The 18,086-nt window shown below is 33.6% G+C and overlaps 2 protein-coding genes and 1 long non-coding RNA gene across 3 annotated transcripts; all 3 read right to left on the minus strand.

The window, feature by feature from the left end:
- Positions 1–2,008: 2,008 nt before the first annotated feature.
- Positions 2,009–3,787, minus strand: LOC111370044 (zinc finger MYM-type protein 1-like). The gene is made up of 2 exons (XM_022991756.1): positions 3,061–3,787; positions 2,009–2,958 (listed from the first exon to the last, which is right to left on the minus strand). Exons 1-2 carry the CDS (start codon positions 3,785–3,787, stop codon positions 2,009–2,011), a joined length of 1,677 nt encoding a protein of 558 aa, XP_022847524.1.
- A 4,903-nt stretch (positions 3,788–8,690) lies between these two features.
- LOC111370275 lies at positions 8,691–11,908 on the minus strand. The gene is made up of 3 exons (XR_002698363.1): positions 11,833–11,908; positions 11,642–11,738; positions 8,691–9,246 (listed from the first exon to the last, which is right to left on the minus strand). It is a non-coding gene; the product is annotated as an uncharacterized LOC111370275 (long non-coding RNA).
- A 2,068-nt stretch (positions 11,909–13,976) lies between these two features.
- Positions 13,977–17,804, minus strand: LOC111370467 (pentatricopeptide repeat-containing protein At5g27110). Its single transcript, XM_022992180.1, has 2 exons — positions 14,944–17,804; positions 13,977–14,398 (listed from the first exon to the last, which is right to left on the minus strand). Exon 1 carries the CDS (start codon positions 17,113–17,115, stop codon positions 15,013–15,015), a length of 2,103 nt encoding a protein of 700 aa, XP_022847948.1. The 5' UTR covers positions 17,116–17,804; the 3' UTR covers positions 13,977–14,398; positions 14,944–15,012.
- Positions 17,805–18,086: the final 282 nt, after the last annotated feature.

Genomic DNA, 18,086 nt, shown 5'->3' on the forward strand with positions numbered 1-18,086 from the left:
CTTTAGCGGAAAAAGCAAAAAACTAATTATTAGATTGGATGGTCTAGGGTCAACTAGACATAATCTAATTATTGGAGCTTGGATAATATATATCCGATTAAGTCTCTATGATAACTCCATAAAGTATTGGAACTTAATTACAGTAATTATAATAGTTTTTGGCTTAATTGTAATTATAATAAAAAAGTTTACTTGATTGTAATTACTATGAAAGTTGTAAACTTAATTATAATTGTAATTGGAGTTCTAGGATTACACATGTAATTAAATGTAAACTAATTGAATTTGGACTTATATTAAAACTCCCACTATGATTTTAATTAGAACTCCTATTTGAATATGAGATTATTATTGTATACGTATTGTAACTCTTCTATCTCTATAAATAGAGATAAAATGGATCCTAAACATCCTATGAAATTGTACAACGTTCATAATACATAATTCCATGTCGTTTAAATTTTGGAGAGAGAGAAAAAAATTACTTTTCTTAAATTTTCAATTGTCCAGTTCAAGAAATGATTTATTAATTTTGGGCATGTTTGAGCCCCATTATTCTCAAAAAATGTATTTTAGAATAGTGATTTTATGGGGAATAGGTGATTAAAAAATAAGGAAAATTTTTGTATTTGCGTTTAATATTATTTTATTAAAGAATGTGTTGTTGAATATAAGAGAAAAAAAATATATTTTAGATAGAGTGGGGATCAAACAAGTGCTTAATTAAAAGAAGGTGCTCACCCACCAGTGTAGTCTTAACTTTAGATAATATCATAGAAGATTTGGAGATTTGAAGCATCAAGTATTTAGAATTAAAAAATTGAAAGTTCGTGATTCAGAAAGTTGGAAGTTTGTGGTTCAGAATTCAAGAATTGATAATCGAATTTTTGTAAAAATTTGAATCCTTTATTTTTTGTATGATATATAACATACACGTGAACATTTAAACGATCTTGTTTTTGAATTAAAGAAATTTTTAATTTCTGTATAATTCCACTTCCGCATTCCAACAAAAGCTTTGTTTACATTTTTGTAAGTTTACATATATGCACACAATAAATATACACAATGATGAGAAAACATGCAAGGTTATGAAAATGTGCTTCTAATAATGCCACAAAACAGTCATTCCCCAGCAGATATATTAAAAGGCGTAGTCTAAAATTTATTTAGACCCGTAAATTCATTAGACAAAAATAACCAGATATTCGTATCTTTTGGGAAAATTAACATACAAGAGAAAGATAATTTTATTGCTAGTCTCGCGTGTAAAAAAGAAAGAAAAAAATGGAGCATACATAGTATATAAATTGTCATAATTGTGCTGAAGAATAGCTGAGGATATTGTCAAAGACACAAACCTTCCAAAAAGAAGAAGGACCAAGCTCCTCTGCCAGAAAAAGTGTGACAGAGGCCTTGACGGACCCTCACATTAGGGGGTGGGGCCACTTTTTCCTCCCAATTGTTTAATCAGTCAAGGTTCGAATTTGTGAGAGGAGGTCAAAGCCTCTGTCACCCATTTTTCTAAAAGTGAAGCTTTTTCATAAGAAGAAACGTCCAATGATAAGAGAAGGAAGTTTATCCTTCCTATTAGAAGCAACAAAAAAGAAATGTCCAACTTTGTAAAGAAGCAGTACTTTTTTCAATATGTACATTTATGTCAGTTGTAAGTAATTACATGTTTGGAAACACAATTACTTGCCGGCAGACTTAGAATATGGAATCAAGTGCAAAAGCCGTTATGACGTTTTTATTTGGTCAGAAATGGACTAGTATTGTTGCAATCATGACCAGCGGCGAATCCAGGATCCAAGACCAGCTAGGGCGGATTGACCGTTGACCGACGATCGTAATAGTCCGATCGTTTATTAAAATTTGGTTACATAATATTAAAAGTTATTCAATATATATGTAAATGAACTAAAACGTCAAAATCGTATACATATGAAAATATATTTCGATACAACCCAAAATAGTAAAAAAATATATACGATACAGCCTTACTCAGTTACTCTGTAACTGTAAACTTAGACAACTGTATTCTACAAGATCTCATGATTTGAAAACGTTGCAATATTTCCTCATTCTCAAGTTTTTTAAAAATAGCTTTCTCCACGTAAACCACCAAATTGTCATTCAACCAGTCATCTCCAATTTTGTTGCGCAAATCACTCTTGATTAGATTCATAGCAGAAAATACCCTTTCAACACTTGTAGTTGCCACAGGTAATATCAAAACCAAGGTGAGCAGCCTATAAACCAATGGAAAATAACAGGAACTTCTAGTTTCAATCAACTTCTGAGCTACACAGGATATACTATTGAGATTAAAGAAAGTTTCGTCCATTCTCACAAGCACAAGAAACTTATCAAGTTGAGATCTAAGTAATAAAAGTTCTTCACTATTGAAGTCCAAAGGATAAAACTGAGCAAGACGTAACAACTTATCCTTATCAAAAGCTGCAAATGAATCTCTTGGACTTAAACATGAAATGCAAGTAAAGAGCTCAATAGTTGTTTTTGAAAATCGATCATTCAACTTTTGCAAGATTGAGTCTATCACATGACAATACAAATCAACATAAAAGCGATGAAAATAAGTCACCTGCTGAGCTACACGCCTAGGTCGACCTTTCACTACTACAATATCTTCCATATTAGGCACTAAAATATGTCTATCAACACAAAACTCAATCACCCTACTGAACAAAGTATCCCAACCATTCTCTCTCAAGTTCTGCAATGCACACTTACACAAATTCAATAACCTCATAGCATTCTGAATATCGTGATCCTTTTTCTGTAAGGTTTGTGAAAGGTCGTCTGTAATTGCAAGAATTTCAAACATAAAGTGAAGACTGAACATAAACTCAAAATCTTGCATATTGTTCATCTGTCTTAAGGTTGAAGATTTTTTATCTGAACGTACGCCATCTTCTGATATATTCTCAAGAACATCTATAATAAAATTAAACATATTAATGAAATGAGTAACTGTCAATAAATGTGAGCCCCACCTAGTATCACCTGGGCGTGCCAAACTCATTTCTTGAAACTAACCACTTCCACCAGTAAGCTCCCCAGTATTAAGCTTCTCTAGAATATTAGCTTGATAACTTGTTCGAAGAGCATCTACATGCTTACATGATGCACCAACCAAATTCACAATAATAGCAAGTACGTCCAAAAAATCACCAACCATACAATTCCTACGTGTCACATATACAATTGCCAACTGAGGCTGGTGAGCGAAGCAATGAATATACATAGCATGTGGGTTCTCTCTAAGAATTAAAGCTTTCAACCCATTGAACTCACCTGACATATTACTTGCTCCATCATAGCCTTGACCTCTCAGACTAGATATACTAAACCCATGTGTAGAAAACATTGCATCAATGGCATCCTTCAGTGATTGGGCACAAGTATCAGTGACATGGGACATACCTAAAAAACACTCCTTCACTCGCCCACTTTTATCATCAAACCTTAAAACAACTATCATTTGTTCTTTCACAGAATTATCACGAGCCTCATCAACTAAAATTGAAAATGAAGAATCACCAATCCAATTGATAATAGTCCTTGTCGTCTCTACGGCACAATAATTAATCAAATCCTTTTTGATGGTTGGTGAAGTCATTTGATCATTTTCAGGAGCATTACTAAATAATACTTCATTAATTTCCTTACAACAAGCTGCATACCAGTTCAATAACTCTATTAGATTTCCTCTATTAAGAGACTCTTTCGATTCATCATGACCACGAAATGACAATCCTTGCATCAAGATGAGTCTAGTACAATCTAGCACCGCAGTCAACCTGATCCTATAACTTTGTTGTTGACTACTACTTTGGCTAGAAATAACGTAAGAGATACTTTGCTTTTAATTCATCAAGTTGGTGCACTTTGCAAAAACTTGATTATGAGAACTATCAAAGAGATCGACATGATCTTTCAATGTCTTTTTGTGCTTCCAATCCCTAAAGCCGGTCTTAGTAAATATATGTCCACCTCCTTGACCCCCTCTATCAGGTTTGAATAGATAGCAATGCAAACAATACGCTGCATCTAGGGTTGTCAATGGATCGGATATGGAGCAGATCTGTCCAAATCCGATCCGATCAGTTAAAAAAAATTATCCAATCCGATTCGATCTGATAATCCAACGGATATTTGATTGTTAAATCTATATCCGATTTGCTATGTTATCAGATATCCGATCGGAGTTTTTTTCACCATTTTTTTCCAAAAAAAAATATTTTAACTGTCTTGATGGGCTCACCTAATATACTAAAAGGCCCAAATCAATTTTTTATCCAAGTGATGCTTCTTTAGTTCCTTTTAAAGAAGATTTTTCTTGGAATGTTTTAATAATCTTCCTATGTGGGATACTACATTTTTAAATGGTACTTCTCTTCTAATTTTTTAGTGGTCTTTCAATGTGGAATACTACTTAATTGTCAATTCTAAGTATTTACTAGTTTATTTTATTATTTTCACTAAAAATCATAGCCTTAACAAAATTAAAATAAAAAACAATATCAATTTTAACAAAGTAAATTATTTTTGGACATATTAATTATTAGTTTTTGATGTTATAAAACAAATTACTATAGTTATTTATCTTATTTTAATTAATAAAAAATTAAACCTTTTTGAATATTTCAAGTAAAAATATTATACTATTATCTAATATTATTTATTATTTGAAAATTATGCGTAAAGCATAATATAAGTTTTAAAATGGAAAAAATTATGTTTAATAAATTATGATATAATATATAATATATATAATATTATTATAATAAATCGGATCGGATCGACATAAATCCATATTTGCTCCATTTAGTTAACGGATTATCGAATTCGTATCTTAATCGGATTATCGAATTGAAACCTTAAATCCATCTCCCGTTAATTTCATCGGATTCGGATTGGACTTGGATCAAAATCCAATCCATTGACAACCCTAGCCGTATCCTTTTCTATACTATATTCCAACTAATGAAATTCAGAGAACCATTCTTTTCGAAAACATCTATTACCATTCCCCATCAGTCTTCTTGCAAAATCATGTTCATATGGTTGGCAATGAACCTTCTCCAAATATGCCATCCTAACAACATCTCTAATATTAGGATCATATAATTCGATAGGGGGCGTATCCCTGGATCAGATACAAGATCATCCACATTAAATTAAGCCCGAGACTTCTTTGTGTTATTCAATAACTCTTATGCTCGACTAGAATCAGTGACGGGACTAGATGCACAACTAGAAGTAGAAGAATTGGGTATGGACTTTCCTTTTTGTTGAAAAAATGTTCTATAATCTGCAAAATGTCATCCTAAACGTAAATTCTCAAATCAATAATCATTCCTAATATCCTATTCCCTCATCAAATCATAAATTACTCATCATAAATCACAATTCGCAAATACAATTTCATAAACATAAATTTACATAAATTACTAATCATCAAACACGGGGATTGAAACCTAATGTCAACAAGTTTCTTACTGGAACCAGACTGACTGTACATTTAATTTCATGTTTTTGTTCCATTTATAGCCTCAGTCTGGAGAAATTCTTTATGTTTCACTAATACATTATCACAAAGATCCAATTCCATTAAATTGTTGTCTAATGACTCCAAATATATTTTTCCACAAGTTTGAAGGGTGCTAGAAGACACAGTTGACCTGTTATGAGAAGGTAATTCTAATTCTGAGTGTCACTTTTGTTTTCAACTTTTGTCCCTTTATTTTTGCTTAGTTCAGTGCTCAATAGTCAATACTAGACTGTGAACATACAACTTAAACAGGAAGTTCATGTCTAAGTCTAAATAACCAAAGTGAGCATCACTTCTAGTGTTTGTTCAGCAACTACCACGAAAGCTAAGCCCAGAACTTTACCCCCTGTAAAACAGAAATCTTCTAATGACATTGAACAAAACGGACAGCCATAGTCAAATAAATTAATTGTTTTCTAACTTAATTAACTTGTAAGTTGTGAGACTCATAGTTATTTGCATTTTGATTCACATAATTTGTAAATCCTAAGGTTTATAAAAAAATAACTTTTTTTTTGTTTTTTTGCCAAATATGTTAGAGAAACATATATCTTTAAACAAAAATAAAATTATGAATTATCATAACACCTTTATGCTGCTTAGTTAATTTTAAATACAAGTGGAAAGATAGAACAATAAAATAGATTTAATTTTAAATAATGCATCGACAATATGTTAAAAGCCTAAAAATAGAACAACACGTCAACACCAAAACCCCAAAAAAATAATAATAATAAAGAGGGAAAGGAGTCACCACTCACCGGTCCGAAAGTTTGATGCCTGAAGTCTGTGGTGTGAGTTTGGAGCAAGAAGAAGTGAGATTGAGGAAAAGGGTTTGGCAATTTGGGGAAATTCACAATTCTTGTTGCTGCCTCTCGTCTTCTGTTGGGGATTGAAAATGCGAAGGAAATGGCAGGCCAAATGAAATGGGTTATGGGTAACGGGTTCAAGGCTAAATTCATTTGGGCTAAATAAATTAAATAACAATAGGCCCAAAATTTAATATACTGAAGCCCAAACCCAACCAAAAAAAAAAAACCCGACGGTGCCTTGCCTTCAGTCTTCATCTTCCTTCTTCTCCAATGGCGCAAGACTGCAACTCGTTACCCGGTGGCTTTGCAGATTCCAGCGGAGCCAACACGCGTGGCCGCGCCCCCTCGCCGGGTGCTGGCTCCGCGCCTGATCATGACCATGAGATATTGTGGTTATGGTAGTAGAGAATTCCCTATTACTATAGGCTTGCACCAAAGTTGTGATATCTCATCTTTTCACCTGAGTCATGGATGAGCTCATGACATATTCAAGATGAGTTCCCTTACTGTACATTATTTGATGAGAATAGAAAATTGTTAAATGTGAAAATAGAATTTTGTGAAAGTATTTTGGAATCTAATGGTTTTATTTAAAGCATGTTTGGAAAGCTATAAGCTACTTAAATAAAAATAAATAAAAATAAGTGATGGATAAGTAGATAGTACTCAAAAATGTAAGGATAAAAGTTGCTCAAGAATTTATAAACATGAGCCAAACATAGGCTAAGTAGGTCCGGATCTAGTAATGAACCAAAAGGATTGCAAAAAGGAGTTACGTATTGGTCCAAATTTATTGGCAACAAGCTTTACTTTGTAGTTTTGTATATTTAAAATATGCTAAAATTAAAGTTACTTTTGAAATACTAAATTGGTATTTTTCTCATTTAAGTAATTTTGAAATTTTAATGAACTGGTGATTACTATTTTAGTATTTTTTCTACCAATTTATTTGAATTTTATTTTATAATTGAGAACATAATCAAATTTAGAGCCTGTTTAAGTCCTATTTTATTGTAAAAATGCATTTTGAAATAGTACATTAATTGAGAATGTGTGGTTAAAAAATAAGAAAAATTTTAGGTTTGCGTATAATATTATCTTATTAAAGAATGTGTGGTTGAAAAGAAGAAAGAAAAATATATTTTGAAAATAATGCAAATGGACTAAATATTTAACAATGTGACCTAATTTAACAAGTAAATAATTTAATATTTCTGATATGTGAACTACTTATTATTAAATAATGTAATGGAATTCTTCTTGAAGATCTTACTTGTAATTAGTAAATGATGATATGACTTTTTTTTCCCCTTTGTTCTAGTAGAGGATTATTAATCAATCTTGTTATGGGATTACTGGTTGATACTTTATCGATTTATCACTTGCTAGTTCGTTGACCTATTTTCTAGATTCTGGTTACAAATCAAACTTTCAATTTTGTTGAAATGTTTTATTATGGATTATCTAAATGCACTTATGATTGGTTATATTTTAATCATTAATGGCCAACATACTTTATTCATACATTTTACAGGATCCACAACTTATAATCACTTAAAATTTAACTTAATCACCTAGTAAACATACATTAAACGGTTTATGGTTTGTTATGAGCATAATTTTGCATTCTTATAGATTTTTAAATAATTTTAATGGTTTATTTGAGGCTTTTCGCTCACCCAACATATGCAGAACACACCAGCACCTGACTTAGCCCTTTTGAACACCAGTTGGGGAAAGGAAGTTAATTGGATGTTGAGATATAATTTTCTAAACTTTATCCACTAATTGCACGAGCATAAGAAATGAACTGTAGTCATTTATATCTTGCTGAAGTAAAACAAAAGAAATATTTGAAAACATGTTTGAAAATGTATATATACAGTATAAATTATAAATAGATAAAAATGAGTGATGAATATGTAAGTATTACTTGTGAGTACCTCGAAATGTGTGGAAAAGAGTGACTTGGTGTTAAAAAAACAGTTTATAAGCCAAACATAGGCTGAGACAGACCAGAGGAAAATGAGGATGGCGGTGAACGTACCTGATTCTATATGAAGTCACATTGTCACATTAATGGAACCCAAAGGGTATGATTTAGTAGTATTTGTGGAAGAGTAAATTGGTAAGCGTACACTGAAAATTACGAATTATCAGAAATTGCAGTCTCATGGCTCAAGCAAGCATTAGACACTTGTACCAATCAAGCAAGAGTATTCAGATTGGGACGAGATAATGCTTCATAGAACCTGCATTTCAACAGGAGAGGGTCGTTTAGCACTTACATCTATACATATGAACAGCACAGACGGCATGCGAGGAAGAGACCTGGATCAATCACATATATATCAAAAGACAGGAGAAGAAGCTGAGAGGAAGGAATAGGAACTAACTGAAGGATCCATGTATTATGAGTTTAACAATCAACTCAACATCAAATTCACCAGAAAAGCATATCAGAAGTAAGATGCACAAAGGCTCGACAAACATCCTATCAACATCTACCATGGATGAATCGAATTTATCAGGCAACACTGGTAGAACCTATATGGCTTGAAAACAGAACATGCTATTAAACTTCAAGCATCTTCATAAGATTCCCAACAGAAGAAAACTGAGTCCAGCAGAAGCCTATGAAATAAAATAGAGGATAAACGATTGATGGAAGAACCAACTGAACCACAGTTTTCAAATATAAGTGGACCAAAGTATCTTCATAATTTAAGTAGCCATTATGAATGCTTGAATCAAGTTTTCAGCTGCACGCTTCTGTTCCAGCGTGCCCAATATTAAAGCCACACGATCACCTCAGAAGGATTTGGAATCTGAATTCTCTAGTGCTGCACCTGATATCTGGAAGAGAATGTGTGCATTTGAGAATGTAAGTTCAAAGTGCAATGTGATACTCATGCACAAAACACAATAATCCAGAAAGCCTAATGTGACAGCATATACATACTCCCTCTCGCCCCTACAACCCCAAACATCCCCTTCCCAGCTGGGGAGAGAATTTGCTCCAAGAGTAGTTCCAGGAATTTCAAGGGAACAGCTTATGTATGTCCTAGCCTGCCAATTGATGCAATTCTATAGTGTTCACGTATTTATTTGTTTCGATTTTAAAACCCACCGCAAGTGTACGGTTCGTTAACAAGTAGTAAAATGGACTATGAGTCCAAGTATCGTTCCCACGAGGATTGAATTAGCTCTAATTAGACTAATGTGATCTTAACCGAATCTAATTGAATGAAAATTTGGTTTAAATGTGAAAAGCCCTAATTTTGGAAGAAACCTCCAATTTGAAACCCTAATTTTGAAGAAAATCCTAATTTCGAAATTTCTCTAATTAAATGACTCAACAACTCAATTAAAATGTAAATATGCAATGTTGTAAATGAAATTGTAGAAATAAGTTGAAATAAAATCTTAATTGAATGAAAATTTGGTTTAAATGTGAAAAGCCCTAATTTTGGAAGAAACCTCCAATTTGAAACCCTAATTTTGAAGAAAACACTAATTTCGAAATTTCCCTTATTAAATGACTCAACAACTCAATTAAAATGTAAATATGCAATGTTGTAAATGAAATTTTAGAAATAAGTAGAAATAAAATCATTGGGATATCGAATCCCCATTTGATTTCTATAAACCATAATTTCACAAATCCAATTAATCAATGAAAAATTGTCAATTCAATGTTCCTACGCCTATCTAATATACTCTCTTGATATATATTAGATCTATTTCTGCATATCATCAGCCTATATTTCTATGGATGATGTAACATACAAAAATGTATGAAATTCTATGAACAATTACCGAACTGCATAAAGCATAGGGGTATATTTCTATCCCCTATCAGACCCTATGTCAATTTATATATATCGAGTCTATTCTACTTCTTTCGAATGTAAAGAATAAACCATCACAATCACATAATAAATGGCCAATAAATCATGGATTCAATCAAAACAATTTATTCCAAAGACAATTTATATTAAACTCATGAAATATAGGAGTTTATAAGAAAATCAAAGGTTCATCGACTCCCAATGAAATATAAAATTAACCTATCATGTTTTGAAGAAAATTACAAAAATTGAATAAAGGAGAAGACATCACCCTATTATAATTGATGCTTGAAATCTTCAATATTGATGAAATCCTCCCTCTTCTTGCATTAATTCTTGGATCTTGATGTTATTGTGTACCTCTTTGCTCCCAAAACCGTGTACCCTTGTTCTGGACGCGTTTTAGGGTATATATAGCGTGTCCAAATTAGGTTAAAAAAAGAGTTGGAGTCGAAAAAGGAAATAGCAGAAACGCCCCGCAATTTCACCTATGCGACCGCATAGAAGGATCCTATGCGGTCGCATAGGTCATTTGAAATTTACAATTTTTTCCCTGCATCCCTCTATGCGACCGCATAGATGGTTACACTATGCGGTCGCATAGATATACCCAATTATGCAGTCCTTACATTTTGGTCCCTGAACTTCCTTGTTGTTTCTCTTGACTTCTTTCTTCGATTTCTTCATCTTTTCAACAAATTTTATCTTCCAATTGATGATTGACACCATCAAATCTCATGCCACTCATTCAGCACATCTTTTGAGTATTTGCACCTTTAGTCCTCCATCTTTCAATTGTCTTCAATTCAGTCCCTTTTCACTTCTTTCTTCTTCCAATTGTTTTGCTTTGTCCTTAAGCTGATACTCGGCATGTTGTTACTCTCGTTTTGCATTTAGCTCAACTTTTCGATATTTGCAACTTTGGTCCTCGAACTATCACTTTGTTGCGTTTTGGTCCTTCTTCGGCTCTTTTCTCTTGAATTCCACAATTTCCATTGAAATACCTACATTGCATGAATTTAATAGGGTTAAGCCACAATTCAACAATTTTATCCATGTTTAAGTCATGTTTGTGAACCAAATAAGTGTGTAAAAACATACTTATCATATAGTAATGGCTCAACAGACCTGATAAGCTTAGCCAAACATGGTCAATATCTAGGATAACAGTTCACAAACATAAAATTCAAGACTTCGTAACTAGACCACCCAAAATTAGCAATTGAAAAGAGACCGAATTGTGTCTGGTCTGCCATCATGCTGGACAATCTTAATTTGAAAATTAAGCAGACTTTCAGCCCTGGACAACCGAAAAAAGATTTACCTCCTGCTGGTATGCAGCCAACTGAGAGAAATACAAAATTTATTGGTCATTGCTCTGTGAAAGTAAAACAACTCACTTTAAGTATATTTTCAATATTCATGCCACCTTTGCCCATGACTTTACCAACTGCATGTGCAGGTACAACCATTTCCAGAGTTGAAGGTGGAGGCAATCTGCTTAACAAGGTAAGATTATGGTTAAAGACATACTTTAAAGATTTCAGAATGATTAAATCCAAGTAATAAATTCACAACCGAGAAAACCAACCTTCCATACAATGACGATGAATGGGAGGAATATGATCCATAGCCACTATCTCTTGTCTTTATCAAACATGAAAAAAAACGTTAGAGAAGAGGAAAAACAAACCATGAGATTTGAAATAAACAATTAGATGAAGATGGCTTTTAGTAGTATCCGGCTGAAGCAGAAATTGCAAATGTAATTTGACAACACAAATATACATCAAAAATTGAAGTAATAAATTGTTTATAATTAGTCAAAACCACTTTTTATCCACATATTCGAAAGACTCACAAGCACTATCCACTTGTCCACCTCTCATATTTATTGATTTATAATTTAAATAGTTTATAAACAACTCCCGAACATGATTTAAATTAGTCCATTTCTCCTATAGTAATAATAATTGACCAAAAAAGAAAAAAAAATTAACATCTTTTAAAAATATTACAAATGACCTTTTGCAACAAATACATGCATAAAACATTGATTGAAGAAAATCTAGGAAATAACATCTAGTGCTCGGACTCTTTGAAATGATTGGAGTACCTGTGTCAAACACGACACGACATGTGTATGGAATATGTCGGATCCTCTAAATTTCAACCGGACACTTCGCCATTTTGCTTATTCTTCCGTTTCTTCTTTCTTCTCCTTTTTTTCCCTTTTCCTTTTCTTTCTCATTTTTGCTCTCTATAAACCTAGCGAAGTCTCGAGAAGGTAGAGAAAGTCGATGGCACTAAGTTTTCCCTGCTTCTTCTACTTTCTTTTTCCTTTCCCTTTTCTTCTTTTCTTTCCTTCTTTCCTTCTCTGTATCGATGGTCTAGGGTCTTGTTTGTATAAAATGACAATGGATTCCATATAGTACTACTAAGTGCTCCACTAAGTCCAAATTGCAATTAAGTCCATCATTTTCCATGTTATATAACATTTAATAACTAACTTCCCATAATTGAAAACTAAATTTCAAAACTCTATTTTATTTGTCTTATACCTTTATTCAATACTTATTTCCTTCTTTGTGAACAATTGATCTTGGTCCATTCAAAATAACGTCTTGGGTTAGTAAAAAAAATTGAAGCTTGAAAGACGTGCTCACATACCCATGTCCGAAATTTAGACTCTTTTTAGTCATGTCCTTTTATCTTACATTTTAGAAAATAAAAAATCTAACACTTGGATACGTACTCGTATCCGAGTCCGAGTATCATAGGAAATAGGAATTATTAGATATATTTAGCTGTCAAGGTAAAAACTAATAACAATGAAAGAAAGAGATTAATCAAATATAGAATAACATTTTTTGTTATTTTCAGAAACAAGTTGTTAATTGTCAAGATTACCGCTAATGTTGTTCAACATATTAATTATTACATGCCCGAACACAAATTATTTATTTTCATTTAATTACAATCATTGTGTGTTCTCGAATTGTCTCACCTAAATGATCAAATTAATCAACATAACATCAAAACATGCAAATGTCTTGAGTTCAAGTATCACTCCTTTTCCTTTTATTCTTTTTTTTTTTTTTTTTTTGAAAATTATATACATGGATGCCTTTAAAGTAAAAATAGATTCATTCTGACCATTTTGGGACAAAAACCAATTAATAAATTTAATCCGTCTTTATAAGTTTAAGCATTTAGATGAAGTTCTCAAGTGAAGAAAGCATATCGGTGAGCACAGTTATGCTTACATCCAGACAAGTTGCAACAAAAGGGACCCACAACCCCACAAAATACATAGCAGAGAAGGCATTTTCAGTTCTTCAGGTTAGTTAATTCGATTTACTGGTGCACTGACAAATCTTCATATCGAGCACAAAAATGGTACCAATCGAAATGAGATTCTAGCAGACGAGGCAAAAATATGAATTTTATCCATTGGTTTTTGCAGTATTGTTATAGGATTCTTGGGCTGCTTTCACCTCCTTACTGATGATGATGGCGAGTTCCTCCTGGTACAAACTACACAAAACTCTGTTACAACTTACTATAACAGTTCCACTGCATCCAATTCAATCGGTAGAACCAAGCTGACCATATCCAATCATTTGCCTTCACATCCTCAAGGATTTATTGATCGACTAATTCTAGGAATGTCAGGAAGCACGTCATCTCAGAAGCATATACTAACCATTAATTTACATAATGCAACGTCCCAGATCTAAAACCTCATAATTTGTGTATGTATTAATAATCTACATGTGAGTTGCCATTAAATGATTACATGCAAAATAGCATACCTTTTCAGAATTATTAACAGCGAAAAACTAGAATTGATGAAATAATGATGAATTAAAATAGGGAATGTTGTCCCCATGATACAGAAACATTGCCTAAAGAAATGAACAAAAATTTTCTACAGCTGTTGAATAAGTTTGAACCTGGGATCTATTCGTACATCTTCATGATGTTCTAGTGAAAACTCTGAGCGTTAATTCTACAAATGCCCGCCTTGATCTTTGAACACCCTCGTAATCATTTTGAGGAAGGGAACCAATTGCAGCAGAAGCAAGATTAGCACGCTTTCTTGCTAGGTCCATTGTTCTCCGTATTCCGTGACTTTTTCCGAGGTATTCCAGAGCCTGTAGTTTCAGTCGTCACATCAGTTTTATGCCTTAAATTACAACAAAAGAGAATCAACAACCCCAAAGGCTTTGATTAAACGAAAGAGTTGTCTACAACGTGAAAGATCATTTTCAAGAAAAAAATAAGACAGGATGAAAATGAAGAGCAGATTCACATTGGATTCCTCTAAGCAAAACATAAATTTCACGGTTGAACCGTACACACATCTGATGGGCTATATTGTCCCTCAAAAAGATTCTTGTTAATGCATTTCACGTGCTTTGTCAATCACTATTTTTAATTAACATGAATAATTTGCAGACGCAACTCAAGAAAATTTACACCAAATCGATTTACTTAATGGTAAAGAAAAAAAGCATTTTTTTTTTGAGAATGTGTGGTTAAAAATTAGGGCATTGTTAAGTATCCTATTTTATTAGGAGAAGGTAGTTAAAAATGAGTTCGAGGAAAAATGATTTTCAAATAAGCTATGCCAAACAAATGCTAAATTCAGTGCTTTTTCCAAAGAAAAGGTGAAGCTTCGGGTTGGGTTTGAAATTACCTATATTATAGAGGTGCTCCTTGCACATTTATAAAAGATCAAGGCTCCAAAATCAGACGTTTTGTTCAATCACAGAGCTGCATTCACTGCTACTTCGTCCTTCTCCATTTGAAAGTGTAGCAAAGACAGACAGTCATAAACTAATTCAGCTTGTGAAAATGTCTTGTCTTCAGCTAAGAAGTATCGGATACTTCTGTCGACTTCAATCCAGCTGCAACCAGGATTCTTTCTCAACCCTAAATCTTTCATCTGCAATCTCACCTTGCGTGCCTCATCCCATTTCTTGGTAGAAGCATACATCTTTTCCAAAACGATATATGTTGATGGATCATCTGGATCCTTCTCAATTAGAAGTTTTGCAATTTCCTCCCCTAATTTTAATTCCCCATGCAAATGGCATGCAGAAAACAGTGTGCTCAATAAATCAACATCCTCTCTGATATAATGAGTTCTCTGAAGAATATCGTAAGCTTCATATAATCTCCCAGCACGTCCTAGAAGATCTATAAGACATGAGTACTCTGCAATTGCAGGTTGGATACCATAATTATTTACCATTAAATTAAAATAATGGTGCCCCTCGTCAACTAATCCTGCATGACTACAAGCAGAAATTACAGCAAGGAAGGTAATCCTATCTGGTTTCATATTAGATTTTAACATTTTATCAAAAAGTTTCAAAGCTTCAAATGCTTGACCATGAGATCCGTAAGCTACGATCATTGAAGTCCATGACACTAAATCAATTGTAGACAAATGATTAAATACACCTTGAGCCTCATTTATAGCACCACATTTTGCATACATATCGAGAAGTGCCCCCATTACAATTTCGTTGGAATCCAACTTACTTTCGACAATGCAATTATGTAACTCTTTGCCCCTTTCCAAGGCAGCCAACTGTGAGCAAGCTGCCAATGCACTGGTGAATGTTATAGCATCAGGTTTTATACCTGCTTCCCTTAAGTCATCGTATATGCCAAGAGATTCAACGTAACAACCTGTTGATACATAACCGGAAATCATTACATTCCAAGCAACTACATTGTTTTTTGGTGTCATTCGAAAGACTTCTTCAGCTAGTACAACACTTCCACACTTGAAGTACAAATCAATTAGTGAGCTGTACGTGAAAATATCAGATATTATATTATTTCTTATAATATAACCATGAACAAATTTTCCTTGTCTCAGTTGAGTTGATGTAGCACAAGCCCCTAACAAGCTGGTTATTGTCGTTGAACTAGGCCTTATTTTCTCTTGATTCATCCGCACTAAAAGTTTAATGCACGAGGCACTATCCCCCCTTAAACTGTAACCTCCAATCATTGCATTCCAAGAAACCAAGCTCTTATTCCCGATTTTGTCGAACACCTCTTTAGCCCTCTCTAAGCAACCACACTTCCCATACATATCCACAAGAGCAGCTTTCACAAAACCATCCAATACAAGCCCACCCATCACCACTTCTTCATGGATTCTCTTCCCCCTTTCCATATCCAAAAGCCTCGCACAAGATGAAATAGCTGTCGTGAAGGAGACAGAATCGGGCCTATACCCCGATTTTTTCATCCTCTCAAAATAACCCAATGCTTTCTCGTACTGACCACTTTGATAATAGCAAGAAATCACATTATTCCAACTAGCCACATCTTTTTCAAGCATTTCATCAAACACCTTTACAGCTAATCCAAACCCTCCAGACTTTGCATACACACTTATCAAAGAGCTAGCGACAACAACATCTGATAAAAGCCCTGTTTTTATCAAATTGACATGGACCTTGTTCCCATATTCTACTCTCCTTAATCCACCACAAGCCTTCAACACACTTGGATATGTGTAACTATCTGGTTTCAAATACGGGAACCGCAACAAATCTTCAAACAACTCAATAGCTTCATTGAACATAAGATTCTTTGTGTATACTGAAATTAGGCCATTCCATAATGTGATGTCCAATGGATTTTCAATATTCTGAAAAACCAGCTTCGCTGACTTATATTCCTGACATGAAATATAATGGTTGATGAGATTTTTGCATACAGCAATTTTGTTTTGTAAGCCAAAAGAAATTATCTTTTGGTGTATGGCTTGGATTTGTTTAAGTAATTCAACATTTGTGCCACGTTTTAGGAGAGAAAACATTCTTGTTGCGATTGTGGTATCCATCCAAAACCTTGGTGTCAATTCTTATTTCTTCTCTAAATAGAGAAACCTGAAAAATAAATTTTAAGAAAAATATTGAATTCCATGTTATTTAACTACCCTCACATCAATAAAAATCCAGCCTTTTCTCCAGCTAGCCCCACTTCCTCCCCACAAGAACATGCTGTTTTCCACCTGCCCTCAGCACAGTCCCCTTTCGTCCCTGGAACTCGTACACTGCCCTCTTTTCCATTTCCAATCACCTCAGAAACCAAATTAGAATAATCACGAAAATCCAATACCTCACTGACCGAAGAGAAAAAAGATGAGAAAAAAGGGACCTTCTTTTGGAATCGAAAACCAGATCAATACCTCACTGACCGGCCAGAAAAATTTCTCCACGGCTCACAGAAATTTGCATCTCATTTAATATAGAAGAAACTGGAGAATTCATACATATGATTTTCTTGAAGAGATCCAAAGGTGGCTGTGAGGAATTAGAGTGCGAAATTTCGCGGAGCTTTTCCCTTGAATTTCCCATTCTCATCTATAAGACCTTTACCCTTGCGGATCGAAGTAGTGAATGAGATTTCCATTTCCTCTTGTTCAGTTATTTGAACCAAACTCTTCAATATACGGGACAAATATTCAAGCGGGTTTTCTGCAGCTATAACATATGCCCACGTTCTCTTCCGTTGTCGGCGGTATTTAGTTTAGTCGCATAATGATTGTAAGTCGCATAATGATTGTATAGGTTGTAAATGAACAAAAATTTCAATTCGTGGGAGTGTAGTTGAAACGCTATTATTATAAGCAAAAATTCTAATTTGTAGGAGCGTAATTAGAATACAATGTAAGGATATAAAGTATGTGACTAAAATGACCACAAAAAATCAAAATGAAATAAGAAAGAGTAGAAAAAGAAATTCGAGGCGAGTATAACTCTTTCCTTAAGACAAATTGTTCTGCTACGATGCTCACAGTTGAATGCCGAA

The sequence above is a fragment of the Olea europaea genome, chromosome 21 (assembly GCF_002742605.1).
Source record: "Olea europaea var. sylvestris chromosome 21, O_europaea_v1, whole genome shotgun sequence".
In the NCBI taxonomy this organism is placed as follows: domain Eukaryota; kingdom Viridiplantae; phylum Streptophyta; class Magnoliopsida; order Lamiales; family Oleaceae; genus Olea; species Olea europaea.

What these genes read in the sequence shown, in the direction of transcription:
- LOC111370044 (XM_022991756.1), bottom strand. Translation starts at nt 3,787, where the DNA reads ATGCAAGGATTGTCATTTCGTGGTCATGATGAATCGAAAGAGTCTCTT. An exon ending in GGAGCTTACTGGTGGAAGTG is followed by an intron (nt 2,959 to 3,060) that starts GTTAGTTTCAAG and finishes ATTTTATTATAG; the next exon opens with ATGTTCTTGAGAATATATCA.
- LOC111370467 (XM_022992180.1), bottom strand. Translation starts at nt 17,115, where the DNA reads ATGGATACCACAATCGCAACAAGAATGTTTTCTCTCCTAAAACGTGGC.